The sequence below is a fragment of the Artibeus jamaicensis genome, unplaced genomic scaffold (assembly GCF_021234435.1).
Source record: "Artibeus jamaicensis isolate MK-2021 breed Jamaican fruit bat unplaced genomic scaffold, CSHL_Jam_final scaffold_537, whole genome shotgun sequence".
In the NCBI taxonomy this organism is placed as follows: domain Eukaryota; kingdom Metazoa; phylum Chordata; class Mammalia; order Chiroptera; family Phyllostomidae; genus Artibeus; species Artibeus jamaicensis.
In genome coordinates this window covers 19,917,964-19,936,020 of record NW_026522047.1, presented here as the reverse complement: position 1 = coordinate 19,936,020, position 18,057 = coordinate 19,917,964, and the positions used below count along the sequence as shown (strand labels likewise).

At 45.4% G+C, this 18,057-nt stretch overlaps 1 protein-coding gene and 1 long non-coding RNA gene across 7 annotated transcripts in view; one reads left to right on the top strand and one right to left on the bottom strand.

The window, feature by feature from the left end:
* Nucleotides 1-18,057, bottom strand: part of DCLK2 (doublecortin like kinase 2) — a 137,935-nt gene that overhangs the window by 38,931 nt on the left and 80,947 nt on the right. For 3 of the 6 annotated variants that reach the window (XR_008390246.1, XM_053658215.1, XM_053658214.1), the window contains exons 5-6: nucleotides 17,189-17,239; nucleotides 13,011-13,105 (exon numbers count right to left, since the gene is read on the bottom strand). Coding sequence is in view for 2 of the 6 variants with exons in the window: in XM_053658215.1 (XP_053514190.1) it covers nucleotides 13,011-13,105; nucleotides 17,189-17,239 (146 nt within the window). In the remaining 4 variants the exon portion in view is untranslated. The remainder of the gene's footprint in view (nucleotides 1-13,010; nucleotides 13,106-17,188; nucleotides 17,240-18,057) is intronic. The other 3 variants (XR_008390245.1, XR_008390243.1, XR_008390244.1) reach the window with 1 other exon arrangement.
* On the top strand, nucleotides 11,505-13,017 carry LOC119046370 (uncharacterized). The gene is made up of 3 exons (XR_008390247.1): nucleotides 11,505-11,602; nucleotides 12,121-12,290; nucleotides 12,609-13,017. It is a non-coding gene; the product is annotated as an uncharacterized LOC119046370 (long non-coding RNA).

Sequence of the window (18,057 nt, the reverse complement as noted above, 5' to 3'; positions counted from 1 at the left end):
GCGCTTCTCTGGGTGAAGTGGACAACGTCGCAGAAGTTAAGTTTAGGCTCAAAACCCAGGACAGCCCCACACTTATGAAACATCCCTTTGAACAGGATCAGCCAGAAGTTTTTCTGGAATAAAATATGAGCCTTGAGAGTAAGAGACATGGGAAAACAGGGCTGTTTCCTCAGAGCCCACGTCACCGCACCCGCGTGGACAATGAAACCAGCAGCAGCGTGTCCTGTTAGAAACCGAGGCCACGCGAAAGGAACACCAAGACCAGTGACCAGCTCCTGTCCCGAGCGGCACACACGCTTCCCACAGGCTCCCGTTTTCTTCACCCCGACACGGCCAGGGGTGGTGCAGGAGTGGGTGTGTGGGGGGTCCCCCTCTAGCCGCCCTGGACCTGCTGGAAATGCCACACGCGGCTAAACACCCGACTCCTCAGAATTCAGTCATTTTGCTTCCTCACATTCCACGGTAATTGGTCAGTCGATAGTGAAAGTTTTTAAAATTCACCAAGTTCATTTTTGTTGTTGTATTGTTTTCTTTTGGTCACTGAAATGAGAGGCAACTCCAAACAGACCAGGAGTCTATGCTGGAATGCTGCAAAGCTTCACTGTTTAAAACCCAGGCCCGCAGCGGGGATGCAAAGGGGAGGGACGCGAAGGCCACCGCGTCCTCCACTCTGTGCCCTGGCACAGTCCGCCGAGACCTCCTCATCCACCCAGTCCAGGCATTACGGCCAGAGAAGCTCCCGTAGGACAGTTCAGGTATCAGCCTGAGGGTCCAAAACCCTCAGTGGGTCTTCATTACAACAGAACAGCCCCAGATTCTTCAACGTGGTGTGTTCAGGCCATGACTTGTCCCCATATCCACCGGACCAGTTTGTTCCTATCACTTCCCCACACAGAGGAAGGCGCAGGGGACCCAGCAGGGGTTGGAGGCCGACTGTCTGGCGGCTAAAAGACAGTGGCTGCCGGGCTGGAGTCTGGCCCGCAGGAGGGCGTGGGGCCGAGAGAAAGCCTGTGTTCCCTCCTCACACGGTCTCACAACCTCACCAGGAAATGCAGCTTTCTCAGCAAATAATGGCAAAAAAAGGTTTCTCAAAATTCTCAAATGGAATGATTTAAAAAACATTTTAAGCAAACAGAGTTAACAGGCATGACATGTAATTACCTATCCCCATGTGTTCCTTGATTAGCAAAGAAAGTTTTCCTGAAAAGCAAACCATGAAAAGCTAAGGGGAGTCACTCGGTTCCAGCCTGGCCGACCAGGGGGCAGCGTGATGTGGATCAGCGCGGTTTTCCTTCCCCCCGCAGGCCACGGCCCGGGCTGTGTGTTCAGAGGCTGCACGTGTGAAACCACATGCTCACTGCTGCCCAGGAGCTGACACCCTAGAAACCACGCACACCCACACTCAAAACCCTTCCGGGAAACCTCTGCATCCCAGACTGTGGTTCCCACAGTTCTGAAGGTCCCAAGAGGGAGCCATTCTGCATGGGCACAAATCCGCACTTGCAGTCACACAGCCAGCGATTCAGTCCACTTGACCTCCCGGAACAAAGCTCAGTGACCCACGGGGAGAAGGAAAGCAGGGTATTTGCCAAGCTCTCTGGCCACATCCGGGCACTTGGGAGGCACCCATTGTGAATTACAAAGCAGAGGGTTCCCAGTGTCCTGAGAGACCCATCAGCAGCTCCGATGCTGAGGCAGCACAAAGAGGGCGAGGAGGTCCTCTGCAGCGGAGTGTGTGAGCAGGGGACAGTGTCTGGGCTCTCGCAGGATATAGTCACTAACTGGTTCAAAGGGATGGGCCGGTGTTGCAGCAGCGGAACCAGGGGGACCTCCTTCAGGAGGAGGCGCCGACTGGCTGAGGAGAGAAGGTGGTGGAAAGACTGGGTCAGGCACCCTCCTGTGTGACCTGCACCCCTGCCCCACCCAGCACGAGCGGCTCCGTTTTTATGAGGAAGCAAGGGAGGGAAATGCACAAGAATCTGCTTCTGCTGAGAACGTTCTAAAAAAGAAAAGACTTAGCACAGAGAAAGCTATACAGTGTTCTCAACTGGCAGCAGCATTTAAACAGTCGTGGCTGTGTGAGTCCATTGGACAACAGGGACTGCAGCATTCTGCGTGTTCAGCCGGCAAGTTAAGGCACAGTGTCCTACATTAAATTTCCTTGATAAGCAGATTATTACAATTTCTGTAAAACTGAAAATTTAAAGAGAAATGGTAAGTACTAAATTTTTAAAAGTAGCGAAAATGACCCTATCAGTGTGTTACAGCATATAACTGTTGATTTCTGAGGGTGATGCCAGACACTATTCTGACTTTTCCTGGATGGAAGAGCTGGGACAGAATCTAGGAGATAATCTTCTGTAGCAAGTTGACTTCCTCGAATGCATCTTGGAAAATGGCACTATGACTGATTCCATTTTTAAGTGGCCTGTCGGGAGCCGGCCAGCAGCCGTCCCTTGACAAGGTCAGGATGGTTGAGATGCATCTGCAAAGCAGAGGCAACTGTGGCTGGATTTCCTGTCTATCTCTCCTTACCAGTTTGTTTTGGTGACCAAAAGGTGGTGGGATTGTTAGACACCTGTATTTCAGCTTCATTGATTCACATAATTCCAATGAAGTTGTACAAAGTAATTTCTTGACCAGAGAACAAAGTCCCCTAATGAAATAGCCCCTGAATGTCTAGAAGTTGTTGGAGTAACAGCCCCTCCTTTACCTTGAAGAGGAATATATATTAATTAGAATTAAGCAAGCAAAGAAACAGGAAAACTTGTTAGATACCACAAACTAAGCACATAGATACAATTACCAAGGAGTTAGAGTCCACAGTACATAGAGAAACATTTTGGACAGAAAGATAGATAGCTACGTTAGACATCACAAAGGCATTATAATGAATTTCCTAACCTCTGCTCGGTCTAGCATACCCTTTTGCCCCATGCCAAATTCTAGACCTTTAATAAACAATAAGACATTCAAACTCTGTACATAGAGCTATTTCAAATTGTCTGATTAATGGCTCTCCTGGTCAAAACAACTTTTGTTTAACATAACTGAAACTATGGAAATTCTTGTACTTTTCCTGGTTATCTCTGTATTGGTTTTTTCTGCTTAACTGATCACACTATGCACCTGTTGCTTTAATGTTATATAACAATCTCTATAAAAATAAAGCCTAAATCAAACTGTGCGAGTTCAGTCAGTCCCACAGACGCTGGCTGTTCTCCAGCATCCAATCAGGTGTCTGACTCTTCATTCACCTGCGCCGTACATCCTTCAGGGACCCTGAACCCTGCCGAGGCTGGACCCCGGCAGTGGCCTACCATCGAGGTCAGACGCATTTTCTCTAAACGGCCAGAGAGGAGTGTTCCAGCTTTTGTAGATCATCCCATCCCTGTCCCAGCCACTCAACTCTGCTGGTATAGCATGAAAGCAGCCACAGAACATATGTAAACAAAGGAGCACAGCTGTGTTCCAATAAAACTTTATGCAGAAAGACAATGGGCTGAATTTGGTCACGGGCAAAGTTCCGGTCGACGAGGACTGTCGTGGGGAAGCTTTTCCTCCAGGACACTGCTTTTGAACCCCAGAACAGCAGAACCCTCAGGTACTGTTTCAGTGCAGTGGTTCTCAGTCCTTGGCTATACGTTCTGGAAAGATCTGAAAGATTCTCATGCCAGGCTGCATCCCAGACTAAAGAACGCTTGATTGTAGGGCCCAGGCATTATTTGAAGCTCCGCAGAAGATCTAACATGCAGCCAAGGCTGAGAACCTCTGTGGAGGAAGTTTCTGGCAGCAAGTGTGATTAACGGTTCAGCTATTTTATGTTCTCTCTGTCATGCGTCCAAGAACCTAATAATTGCAACTCATCTGTAGCCAAAGAACAATTTTATTTTTGTAAGAACGGGGAAGATGATGCTCATTACAGTTCATTGAGTGCCTACTTCATGCCAGCTCCCGAAATGAGTACTTCACCTTTTATGAATTACCACTGTATCCATTGATTTATGGAGAAATTGAAGCTCCAGGAGCTTACATGACTTGTGCAAACTCCACAGCAAGTGAACTCCAACCCAGGTTGGACTCCAGAGCACAGGCGCTGGTTGGCTAGTCTCACAGCCTCCCCTCCACTGAGGAGAACAGGAGGAGAGACATCTCCCGGGGCTCTTAAACTAACCAAGGGGCGCCAGCCAAGAGCAGGGCCCCTGATCAAAGTACTGATTGTGGTGTAGTTAGGACATGTTTGCAGCTCACAGAACTATCGTCACATTCCTGTAATTCATCACATGGTATACGGATTGATAAATTTGCAGACTTTCCTCATATAGACAGACCTTAGGAAAATATTTTCTTTAAAAAAAAAACCCTGAAATGTACTAAATTAAAAAAAATCAGTACACCAGATATTACTTGCAAACTGATTTTGCTTCCATTATCACTTTTGTATTTTTTTTAACTTCAGGAACCTCAATTCCATGCATTACAAGGAAAGTCGGTGTAAATTGCTACAAATGCTGAACTAGGCATGTATTTAAGAACAGAAAGCTCTATCACGTTTATACTGGACTCTGTGATGATCTACTCTGAAACACTTCAGTATTTGTGGTGAGTCACGTGAACAAGGAATCGGAATCGGCACCTGGGGGTTGGTAACATGTAAAGTAGTCTTACCTGCAGCTGTACGTTCTACTTGGATTCCTTTGGTAAAGTTAGTGGCCATGGAGGCTGGTTAAGAGTAGAGAACAGTGATAAAGAGAATCCCCGCTCCACCCTGGACATGGCCAAGGTTTAACCGGTGAGCAGCCAGCTCACCAGTCCAGGAGGCGGTCTCTGCCGACTGAGCCCTTCCATTCCTCTGCAGAAGCCGCCACCTCAGCTGAGTCCACCGCCTGCCCACACCAGCGCAGAGTCTCAGCACATCCCCGAGGTGAGCTTAGCAAGCGCAGTGTTGGCTTATGGGATTCTGAACGACACACAGGTGGTCTGGCCATGTCTACCTGCTGAAAATGTCCGTGTGCTCTCGCTGTGAGGTGACACCGATTCCCAGGATGCTGGACAGTGGGAGAGGAGCTGTCTTTCCGGTTCCAGCTGTGGCGTCTCCTCGTGGCCATCACCAACACAGGACAGTTCCCTACCACGAGCTCTAAGTCTTAACTCTGCCCTCTGTCCAGGGATCTCTACCTCTCCACCAAGGAGAATTTCTGGTGCCATCCCTTTCATGAGTGAGATTAAGGCACGGGGCTCGCGTGCAGACGAAGTTTTCACGACCGACTCTGTTGATACTCTGACGAGTATCTCCCTCCTTTCCCACAAAGGTGTGCTTCAGCCTGGCCGAGGCACTGACCCACCGAAGGCGTCCAGTTCCCAAGGAATTAAATGTGCAAATCACTGTCCTCCACCCGCGTCTGAGGTTCATTAAGATGATTGATTTTGTTAGGGCACTGAAGTCTTCAAAACTGCTTAGCCCCTCTTTTGGGTTTTTTTTTTTTCTGTCAATAAAAGCAATTACACTCCAAGATGAAGTTACCACCCAACCTTTCTGGGGTAATAAAAAGGATATAAAAGTAGTCAGTCTCTTGGTACCGAAGATTATTAACTCGTTTTAAATACCAAAGAAAACCCAAAGCTCTGGGGAAAAGCCACAACAGGGAAGGTCAGCAGCTACTGGGGATTTACATTTCACAGCTTGGGAAAGAAGTCGGAGGTCGGCGGGTCAGAGAGGCCCGTTTAGCTCTGCCAATCACGGTGAGATACTGCCAGCCCTTTCATCGCACTCCACAAATCCGGGAAGTCTTTCACCGCCGCGGACCCAGGAGACATCATCAGATAAAACAGCAGCACACCAGACAGTTTATAATCTCAAGATGTTGGATAATGTTCCAAATGTACCTTTTTGTTTCTTCTTTCAACCAAGAAGAATGCTCCCCGTAGACAGCCCCTGGGCATACGCGCCAGCACCAAACCGGGAGACGGTTTACCCTTCGGTGTCCACAGACTGAAACCTTGACTTACCACAGCCTTTGCGAGTCTTCTACCGGGGCGTGGATGATGAATTAAATTTCAGGGGAATGCTTCCTTCATCCATCTGGCAGCTGACGACACATTTAGTGCTCTTTATTGCCTATCTATCCCCAAGAACACGTTGTGATTTAAGCGTAGGAAACATTCCCACAGGGAGAGGCAGCCGCTAGGTAGAAGGGGCTCCGAGGAGCTCGAGCAGAAGAGACTGGAGATGGTGGGCTGAGGTCACGGAGAAAACGGAGGGTCAGGAAGACGGGGATTAACAGAAGAAAAGGTCAGTGGTGGTGGGGTTCTGGGATTTGAAGGGCAGAGAAAAAATGGGCAGGAAGAGATGGGTCTGGAGAACAAAAAGCACTGGAAGGAGAACTGAGCGATGACATTGATGGGGAACGAGGCTTCCGTGGCTGTCCCCAAGGACACTGTACAGAATGCCACTGAGGGGGCGGGGGCAGCCCCAGTGCCGGATAAAGAGATGGCAACAGAGAGAATGGGGGGGGCAGCCAGCCTCCCACATGGTCCCCACCAGCCTCACCTCCTGGTTACAGGCCCTTGCACAGCCTCTGCCCCACAGACCAGGGCTGAGCCCAGTGACAGCTAAGATACTAAAGAAATGATGGAGTCCGACTCCCGAGGCCAGGTCACAGGAAGGAGGAGTCTCTTTCTCTCTCAAGTCTCCTGCTCAGGGAAAAGCCAGCTGCCGTGTTCGGAGGGTGCTTGGGGCAGCTATGGGGGCGCAAACGTCAAAGAACCGAGGCCTCCTGCCACGAGCCAGTGTCAGCCTGCACCATGCGAGTGAGCCACTTGGCAGGGAACCACCAGTTCCCAGTGAAGCCTTCAGAGGACTGCAGCCCGAGGTGCATCTCGACTACAATCTCATCAAAATTCTTAAGCCAGAAACACCCCAGTAAGCTGATCCTGAATTCCTGAGCCATAAAACCTGTATGAGAAAATAGTATTTTTATTGTTGTTCTAAGCTGCTACGTGCTGGGATAACTCAGAGCTAATGGACTTATCTAAAGATTACTAATAGGACAGGGCTGTGGAGGAGGCAGAAAAGCAGGGGCGATGAGGCTGGGAGGGAAAGTCGTCCCTGAAAAACGGGGGTGATAATAACATCTGGAGTCTGACTATTTTCTTCTCCCACACTACCACTGCATGTTGGTTTTTTAAAAAGATTTTTATGTATTTATTTTTAGAAAGAGAGGAAAGGAGGGAGAAAGAGAGGGGGAGAAACATGGATGTGAGACAAAGACATCGATTGCTTGCTATGCTCCCCGACCGGGGACCTGGCTCACAACCCAGACATGTGTCCTGGCTGGGAATCGAACCAGCAGGCTTTTTTGCCTCAGAGGGGGACACTCACCAACTAAGCCACGATGGTCAGGGCTGCATGTCAATTTTTTGGTAGGTGAAACTCCCCTCATGTGAAAACTGAACCTAGAAAGCCCCAAGGCTTGCCATAAGGAAGAATAACAAAGCTCTTCTCAGGCTTTCTGTATATTTAACCAGCTAACCTCCAATTAATCTCAACCCTGTGCTGTGGGTCCTGGTAATCCTTTATACAGAAAAAGATGATGTGACTTGCCCAAGGTCACACAGCTAAGTGAGTAGCCAGGCAAATCCCACCCACAGGCACTCTGGCAAATTTTAATTATCGAGGAGGGCGAAAGGCAAACAGAATGCTGACGAGCTCTCACCCTGGAGATACAGGCCCAGTACATCCCGGTGTGGACTGGCCTTGCTGCAGGGGGCCCTGCACCGCCCAGGTGCAGGTGGCCTGTGGCTGGCCTGCAGAAATGCCTCCTCCAGCTGACGACCACCGTGAGTGGCATCGCCCTTTAGGAGAGCCAGGGTCCCTGAGCCCATACAAAAGCAAAGCCAAATTCCAACACCTAGGGACTAGGTTCAGGGAAGAGGCCCAGTGTGGCCCTGCCAGGTGGCCCCAGCATCTCATTTCATGAACATTTGGTCTGGCCGTGTTGTTTCCAATCACGTTGAACAGGCCGGCCTCGGAGGCCAGTAATGGTTATGAGCCTGGGCTCTGCTTTCAAACCCCAGTGGTGCCACCACACTCCTCACAACGGGCTCCCATCACAGGCCAACCATGTAACATGGTCTCACACCCATGGACCCAGGCAATTGCTGGGCCCGGACTACTGTTCCCTACCTTTGCCGAATCTTGACAATACTTGGCTCCATTACTAGCTTCCAAAGCAAACCAATAGCCCCCACCTACTGTGAACTTTGTCATCTTACTAAAGCTTTAGAGGGTCAGGCAGAAGTGCTTGGCACACAGTACGGACCGACCATTTCGCTTGAAAAGAGCTTTCATTGGGTACCTATTAGTAATCTCTTCCCCCAAGTCTCCCAGGAAGAGCTATCAGCAGGCGTTCTTCATCTTTCCACCTTCCTTCATCCAGTCTCCCCTGCACCCCGGGACTGTTCCTCCCTTTCCCCCCCGACCCTCCCCTCCTCATTCTTTTGCTAACCTCCCAACCCTTGTTCACTCTGGAGCCTTTGTGCAGACTTAGACCCAGGAACTCGGCAAACAAACCACCCCACGCTCTTCCCCCTGAGAGATTGACACAGCACAGTTTTTCCATAGTAACCATACAAGCTTCCTCCCGGGTGCCTGGCTTGAGTCACTGAAGCAAACCAGTGAGAGCAAGAAAAGTCAGAGGTTAGAGACACAGACCCTGACAGGCTCAGAGTTCCCTGCTGGCCACTGGGATCTTCAGCAGATCACATCTCTGAACCTCAGTTTCCCCAACTATAAAATGAACACTAAACTGAAAGATCTGAGACCTCTGCCAGGCTTCACATTCAATGGTTTTAGGTAACTATCCAACAAAAGCAAGATATTATAACTGAGGTAGGATTCACTCTCAATGCTCCAGAAGTCGTTTAGGTTTAGAGAACATTGATTACTTGGTCCCCAACCATTTGTGACACTCCCATCCTGCGAAAACTTCACAATGTGAAGAAAGCTTTGCTTCCTCTCCTGACTCTGGTGCAGCCCCTCAGAGAGCATGATGCTTTTATGAGCACAGGCAAATGGACCAGCATTGTCTTCCTCCCGAGGACATGATTGAGAAAACCGAGAGCCTGTCGCAAAAGGGGGGCTGCTTTTGTATTTCTCGTCTCTTTCCATGAGCACACGAACATGCCGTGGACACTCTGCGGTCAGAGATGAGACATTACATCAGTCTAATTGCATTTTCAGCTCTCGAAAAGGTTCCCAGCAAAACACCAAAATGATTCCCAGAAACTGGCACAAAGGCGGGGTAAATGGTGATGGTGACAGCCCATCGAGTTCTGCTTACCTCTGACTTGTTTGCTTAATTCCACCCTCAGTAAAACCCAGACGGAAAACAACAGAACCCATCTGCCCAAAGCTGGGTCCTGGCAGATGAGAGGCAGCTCCGTCCACTCCTTCCGCACTTGCCCTCCTGGCTTAGCTTGCTTGCTTTTGTCAACTCTCTGATTCTCTGGAAAAAGATTATCTACCCCCAAAGCCATTAAGCTTCTAATTAGGATAAATAGTGGTAAAAGTTCCTGCCCATGAAAAACAGTCCTCCACTGTCAGACATTCCCTCTTAATTGATCTTAATAAGCTATTTTAAATGAAGGGGAAGAAAAAGCCATAGCACGAACACATGGTAATTATCTGTAATTCTCCATTTGCAATGTCGCTGAATAGAGAAAATAATGCAAATGTGGACAGATGCTGACGAGAGCTTTACAATGACATCGAAATTAGGGTTATTTTGTACAGTAAGTAGCATGACTAAGTTGCAGTATTTCAAAGGCAATATACACCACAGATTGCTGGGAACTGTAAGAAGACAAAATTTCCACCAGGCATGACCCACGGGAGTGGGAAGGGGTAGAGATGTCTCACACTGTGTCCTCAAGGCTGGTCAGTGTGGCAGGTACTTGTTTAGTTGCTAATATTTAATGTAAAATTCAGGGATTCTACATCAGCTTTAAAGGGGGGAAAGAAACAGACTCCCCAGCCTCCCAGATCGGGTTTGTTTTTTTTTTGCAAGTTAAAATAACTATAATCCTAGCATTTTTAGAGGTCATCTAAAATCAAGCATTTTTATTTTACAAATGAGGGGGGAAAACAACCAGAGGTGTCGCAGTTGTTGGCAAAACCCACGGCCCTCAGGTGAGGGTCCTGGAAGGATTACTACTCTTTATCTTACTGATAATTTCATTTTACCCCCAGTGATCAGCATTTCTCTTTATCTTTTTTGACATCAATATATGAGCCTTCAGAATTTACTGAGTGCTAAATGCTAAGGTTACCATAATAAGATACACCTCACGTAGGGAGAAAAATAATGAGAGGTCTCAGCAATCATACGAATGATCACATTTTTAAAATTTCATGAATCTTCAGTCCAGAAATGTGAGCGATCTTGTGGGAGTTTGCATGCATGTGTGAGAGAGCGGGTGTGCACTGAGCCTAAGCAGCCCCTAGTGTCCCAGGAGCATCAACAAAAAAGGACAATGTTGAGTTTGGAGTTGAAGATGAGCTAGGAAGAAAGACGGGAGCCCAGGTTACCAATGGATAACAAAAAAGGGGAAAATGTCCGTGACCCTGGGTAAGCAGGGACCAAAGCACCAGCCCAGAAGACCACTTGCAGCCCTAGGTCAAGGCTCCCAGCCCTTCCTGGAGCAACAGCCTGGGGGGAAGAGTCCAATGACCTTTGCATGCAGCTCCCTGGAAACTCATGCTGGGTTTGCAATGCTGGGTTAACAATTAGCAGCACTAGGAGCCACTTGGTTTTGCTTTCACAGATGATGAAGCAACTAAAACTAGAAAAGAGGTGAGTCTGTAACTGTGAGGAATCGCAACCCTACCATTCTTTTGACGTGTTTCTGTAAATGCTGGCTCTGACTAATACATTGCTTATATATAAACACGTTTGTGTAAGAATCCTAGGAACTAACCTTGAAAGACACAGACTCCTACCTTCAGGCATCCCAGCTCTGGGAGATTTGCCGACCTTTAACTGTGGAGCCGGCATGATGCACACCAAACCATCGCTTGCCTTATCAGAACGGACTGTGCTTGTCTGCACATAGAGAGTTTATCAAGCCCCTTCCTTGATCTCCTGGTTGTGCTACCCTTCTCTGACCTTATAGAAACCTCTGCCTGGACTGAAATGTTAAGAAGGGCTTTGAGGCATGAGTCCTCCACCTTCTCAGGGGCCACTACTTGAATAAACCTCTTTCCTTTACACCAGCACCTGACTTTCAAATATTGGCTTTCAAAGTGGTAGGCGGCTAGACCTGTGTTTGATTAGAAAGTAACTTGAATTATTTTTACTTTGGGTCTCTTGAAAGTTACTCAAAGTGAAAACAGTGCACCTTTTATCTGTTCTAGGGAAAATAAGTTGGGAGGGAAAAGCTGAAAATACTTAGCATATACTAGTGAATTTTAATTTCCATAACTTTTTTTTTAATTGACGGTGAAGAGTTCCATTGAAATCCTATTATGGACTGACCTAAGCCAATGCGGTACTTCAGGAAATGCCTGTTTGACATACATATAAGGAGCTTCCAGCATTCCGAGGTAGGTGAGAGCTGGGCACTTTAAATCCCAAGTCTGTTTAATTGAGAGGAGCCCCAAACAGGTAACATGTACTTACTCTTATCCTAAAAGAACAGGGATTTTTACCTATTTATAACTTTACTGTTATTGTTGACAGTACCACAGTTGCCCCCATTTCCCTCCCCCCACTACCACCCAGCCTCAGTCCAAATCCTGCCACCTACATAAGCAAGAAGAAACAAAACACAGTCTTTTTCTGGAGGAACAAGATTTGTTTGATTTCAGGCACTTAGATGAGAACCATGCATGTGCTCTCTGGGGCAGACACGACATTCTCAGGGCAGGACGAGCAAACCTCAGGGCTGGGTGGAGAATGAAACCCTTTGAGAAGTGGGGGACCACACACCTCACTGCTCAGAAGGGGTCAGGATCCCGGGCTCGGCAGGTACTTGTTCCTCATTCACGTGAAGGTGGGTGGGGGCGGGGGGAGTGCTCACCATGTATTTCACTAATGAAAAATATTTTTCAACATCCTTAAGGTAAAGAAAAGGACTCAGATAATACCAAGGAACTCTGGAGAATGTATTCCTAATGAAGGTATTTCCATTGTCAACCAAGCATGCCAGGAAAATGCAAGTTAATCAGCACAAACACACTTATGGAAGGCACACTGTGTCCTTCCGTCTGATTGTGTCTACAGAAGCAGAAGGTCAGTCTTGAACCTCAGTAATTCACTGCCATTTTACCAGGAACATTTTCTCTTATAACTTTAAAATATCAAGAGCTGTTATGTCAAATTAAGTTAATTGAAAGTTTTCAAATTTGGCTTTGCTCATCATTTTTCCTATTAGATAAAATGCCTATTAAACCAAGTGGCAATCAGGTTAAGTTACTGTTTATGTAAGCACATCGCATTCAAAACCTAACATTTATCTGAGTTCTTCACCAAAATGCACATTGTTCTTGTGTCACTACTTGTGTATGTAAGTAGTATACTAGTATTTCACTCTATTTTGCACTTTCACAGAGTCAAATTATGCAGTCAACTTAAAGTCATGATTCAAAATAAGATTTTTAAGAAGAATCACAGGAGTTCTCCAAGGCTTCATCATTGCAAGTCATTTTGCTAATAACAGGAAAACTACTACTGACATATTTTTCCACATTATATTCGATCCTACACACAACCTGATATTCCCATTCTAGAGACTGGAACAGTTCAGCTCAGAAGAGTTAAGCAAGTGAGTTGGCCAATATCACAAAATGAAACAGGATACAGGGTCCAAAGCCCTGTCTTCCTGGCTCCAAATCCTGACCTCTTTCCTGCTTAATCTGTTACTGTATCCAAGCCCCTGAACAAACTAAACTAGTGAACTATGAACTCAAAATGACAAAATCACACAAACATGCCACATAGGCTACTTCATACCTTTAGTCCTCTGAAACTCCCTGGGCTAGTTGGAGAGGAACTGGAGGACTTCGTCGACTTAGGAGTGGAGAGCTGGCTGCTCGGAGTCCCGTTAACTGACCAGGAGACAACAGAGGAGACAGAGGTCATTAAAACTCAAGACAGCTGGACCGTGTGAAAACACTAAGCACATGCATGAAGCTTCATTCAAAGCAGATGGCAAACCAGCAAAAAGCAAAAATAATGTAGTTTCTTGTATTCCAGACAAAGTATTAGACACATAGGGAGTGAACCTAGGATTATTTTTGATAATAGCTTCCCAACAATGACAAAAACAAAGGTATATAACATTACGGAACTCAAGATGTGAATAAGAACTTGTCCATCTATCCTGCCTGCCAGCAAGGGTAGGGAAGGGGATAGCTGCTATCTTTGTAGTGCTCTGCTATGAAGACTCTCTCATAACCTCCCATGCACGCCATCCTGGTACACACCAACCTGAATAATGAAGATGTTCTACGACTCTCCCAAATCGGTTCCACCACAATGCAAACACATTTTCTAAGTACATTCTTAATGGAGAGAGAAATTATTGGTCATTTTTCTTGTACTATCTACTTGTTGGAAGCCATGAAAGACATGGTCCAACTTTTTCATTGAGACTAGTTATTTCTAATTCCTTCTTTGATCTTTTCTTCACAGATTCATTTCCCTATTCTTTAACAAATCTTGGTGGTTTTTTACACACCTTCCTCCAAACTTCTACAAACTTTGTACGTCAAAAGCTCAATTTAGAGCTCCAGTCACCACAGTTTGCAAGGGAAGGCCAATCGCAGATTCTGACTACAGAACGCTGGCCAACCAGTTCGGCGTGACTCACGCATATTCCTAATTGTGTCTCCTGGACCCATTTCTGTGGTAATGTCACCAAGCTGGTACTTAACATCTAGTGCTGGTGTAGTTTTTCCTCTTCTAAGGAGTATTTATGACCCTGTCCATCACGAATCTTCAATGCTTTTGCCCAGAGAAGATGAAACCTGAGGTTCATCTCTATGGAAGGAAAAGCAAAGACCATCTCCTTTTCTTTAATATGCTGGAGCAGACAACTATTATTTTAAATTATGCCAGTAAGTATAAAAAGAAAATGCAGACATAAAAGCCCTGATTAGGGGATTCCAAAAGGTGAGCACCGGTCCCTGAGCGAAGGAGAAGTCCTGGATCTGGTATTTGTGATTCAATAAATCATGTGCACACAGGGGTCTGTGAAGTCATGCTTGTTTCCTGTGGTGCTCATTTTAAAAATTCAGTGAAAACAAAAAAATTTTTCCATTTATTTTTGAATTACAAAATGAAGATGAAAATTTTTTTTAATTTTTGAATCACTAATCATCTTTCTAATTTAAAACTACTCAAGATCGTGATCAGTTATTTACATTTTCTTAACAAATATATGTGGGTATCCAGAGTGCAAGTATAATACAAGTAACTATCCAATTAATTGAAAACTTTTCAGAGCATCCAACTGCATGTCTCCTGGCCAGCATGGCTCGGTTGGTTGGAGTGTAGTCCGGTAAACTGCAGGGTCACAGGTTTGAGTCCCGGTCAGGGCACATGCCTAGGTTGCAGGTTCAGTCCCTGGTCAGGACGTGTACAAGAAGCAGCCAACCAATGTTTCTCTCTCTCATCGATGTTGCTCTCCGTTTCTCTCTCCCTCCCTCCCACTCTCTCTAAAATTAATGGGCATGTCCTTAGGTGAGGATTGAAAACAAAAAAGTATTCAATAGCCCTGACTTTTTTTTATCGATTAAGTTCAATTTTAATTAATGTTAGAGTGTTGTAAAATTTTCTTTAAAGGAAACTGATGGTAAGAAATCACATTAAATAGAGATTATGATGAAAATGGGTTTTTAAACTTGCTGTGAGCTGAAATCTTTTCTCCATCCCATACACTGATCTGTACGGGTCCCCAATTTCTCCTCCTCCATTTGTGCTGTTGGCTTTCAGTACTATCCAGACACCACACTGATATCAAAGGCTTTCTTGGAATGGTGACAGAAAAGGGACTGAAGGAGAAAAATTCCTGCAAACGGTGATCTCTGTAGCCGACCAAGCTCCCTATAGTTTCTTAACAAAACACACCCCCTGGGGATTTAACTGGTGTCGGTCACAACACGTCCATGTTTTTCCCCAAATAATTCTCATCCTAAACAGAGATTAAGTCACATGTAGCCCTCTAAATTCCTGATCACATTCAGAAGATTCTAGAAAGACGTGTTCTAATGAATAGTGCTTAATATCATTTCTTTATACATTTGTCCTGAGTCTTTGGGAGGGCCCGTGACATCCGGCACCAGGCCATGCTGTGCCTTCTGCCGACACTGGCAGCCACCGGCTGGAAGGCGCACTATGACCAGTCAGCATCGTGACCCCCCTCCCCTTCACCACACCCATGATGTTCTCTCCCAAAGAAAGGCTTTCATCCAACCCCCCCCCTCAACTGGAAGGTAAGAAATACACTTGAGGATCTGACTGTTCGCTTGTGTGCTTGCTCTGAGTGCTTTTCAAGATATTGGTCGATTATGAAAAAGAATCCCAAGTTAGAAACCTAAAGTGAGAATTTTTAAGACTCCAATCATGGTTAGTATTTACCTACTTACGTCTTCCAGATTAACTTCTATTAATGGTGTGCTTATTTCACACTATTTAGCTATTATAATTGATTAGAGTTTTGATAAGGAATTTAGTCAACTAGACAACTTCCCTTCCAGGAGTATTTCTGTCCCAAGACTGAAAAAGTACAGTATTATGTGTATAAAGTTACCAGCTCTGTTTGAAATTCCAAATAGTGCCACAGAATTCTGTAAATGTTAAGAGGTAGACCACAGCTAAAGCAGTCTATAAAAGCAAGTTATACCTCTGGGTTCTGTGGCTTTTAATAATATAAAACTCCTTCTTTGCCAGAAGTGGAAAGAGAATACCGTACGAATACATACAGAGGTGGGCAAAAGTAGGCTTACAGTTGTGAGTACACGAAACACGGAGTTCATAAAGCTATTGTAACAGTCATGACCTGCATGTCTTTTCCCATACAAACAACTGTGAACCTACTTTTGCCCACCCTGTACAGCAACTTCCTTCAGAATCACAGTGAATTCCAGCAATTGACTGGCTGTCGATTTTCCATAACTGCCATGTGCGGTGAACACACTTTTCAGTTAATCTCTTACAAACAAGCTGCCTGCCCTCTGAAAGGTGATTTAAACATCCCACAACTTTTATTTATGTAAGATCTATTCTATTGACCCAAACCCAAATATGGACTCAGTTAAAAATTGGGGGTACTGGAATGCGAAGGTTTCCTTGAATCAATTACGAAGCATTCCAAGCTCCAGTTAAAAAGATTTATGCATTTATTAGGCTGTGCCATGAAGCAGCTGCTCTGTGAGATGAATGTGGCTATGAAACATGTTTTGAGTTCAGTATGTTAATGTCTCTCTTTCGACCTCAGGGAGACAAAATAGGAATCAACACAACACCTGATTCTTGAACCACTCTCCCCACTTTCATTTTGTTAGTTTACTATGTGATAGCATCTGTACACCTATTACTGAAACAAAAGCTAAGAACCTGACAAAAATGCGCACCTTCCACATGGTAAGCTCACTTCTGTGTATTTATGCGAATTTCTAATTATGTTAGCTTCCCAGTGTGTGAGATTCTTTACAGAAAGCACAGTATAAGCCTCACAGCAGAACTATGCTTTCAGTTAAAAATACTCATCTTGTCAACACTTCTAGAAAGTATTGGGCCTATGAAGCCCGGGGAGGGGAGGAAGGATAGAACAGAAGAGAACAATTGCATCTGTGAGCATTTTCATATTACCAACAAATTTGAGCCTTTTTCGATAATAAAATATTTCCTAAATTTAACTGGGAAATAAACACCTGGAGGAGATGCGCCCCGTCGATCACTTGATGATGCTAGTACACACGGACAGGTACCATGCGGCCTTTGGACAACCAGTTCTCCAGTAAGTAAAGGGGGCAGAAGTACCTGTGAGTTGTGAAGCATTTCATTCTGCACAGATGCACATGGTACAAGCCAGATACAGTCACGGAAATGGAGCAAAGGAAACAGAAATGTGGCAAAAGACAACAGAAACCCAGCAGAGTGACAAAGCCACAAGAACCATGGCTCACCTGGGGATCTGGCTGTAGAGTAGGCACTGGGGTAGTGGCCACCCCTCTTTACTGTGCACATTCAGTACACACAGAGGAGGAGGAGGAGGAGGAGACAGGAAGGAGAGCGGTTAATCAGCAGGTCTAAACGTGCACACAAACAGAAGGGTGAAACAACCCGGCCTGGGGAGAGTGGGTGGGTGCTGACCGGGAAGTGGTGGGAAGGAGAACAGCCCCCAAACGCAGTATCTTATAAAAAGTGTGATGCTGGAGACCGTTTTTATTGATTCTACTTTCACGTGTTCTAGATTTCCCACATGTGAAATCATGGTTTTTCACAACCCTTTCCTTAATGGGAGATAATATCCACAAAGTTGTTCATAATTAAACTAGAAACAAAGCTGGTAGGAGCGGTATATCAAGATGTTTGTGGGTGGTTTTGTATTTTTTAAATGTCAAAATGGTCAAATGATGACAAATCCACAGGACCTAAGAGAAACTCAATGACAGTTAAGCTTGACTCTTACATAAAGTACTTCTTTCCAAGAATAATCGTTGCTACTATTAAATTGCTTAATGAAGGAAAAGCCTGTGGAAATCTATTGAGTAAATAACATTATGCTAGGTGTGTGTGTTAAGTTTTAAATAAGAGAATATCCACAACCACCTTGTACAAAAATTAAAATACAGTACAGTGGTCAATATGTGAGGCATTTCTACATTAAATATCAGAAGAATCAAGATAATAAGATTATTCTCAAAAAAGTGTCAGAACAAAATGAGCTAGTTTCTTGGAAGACTTATTTATAATGTTGAGAAACAAACTTCAATTTTTGGTTTAAAAAAATTATGTCATCTGCGTACTCTTCTGTAACCTGGCTGCACACACA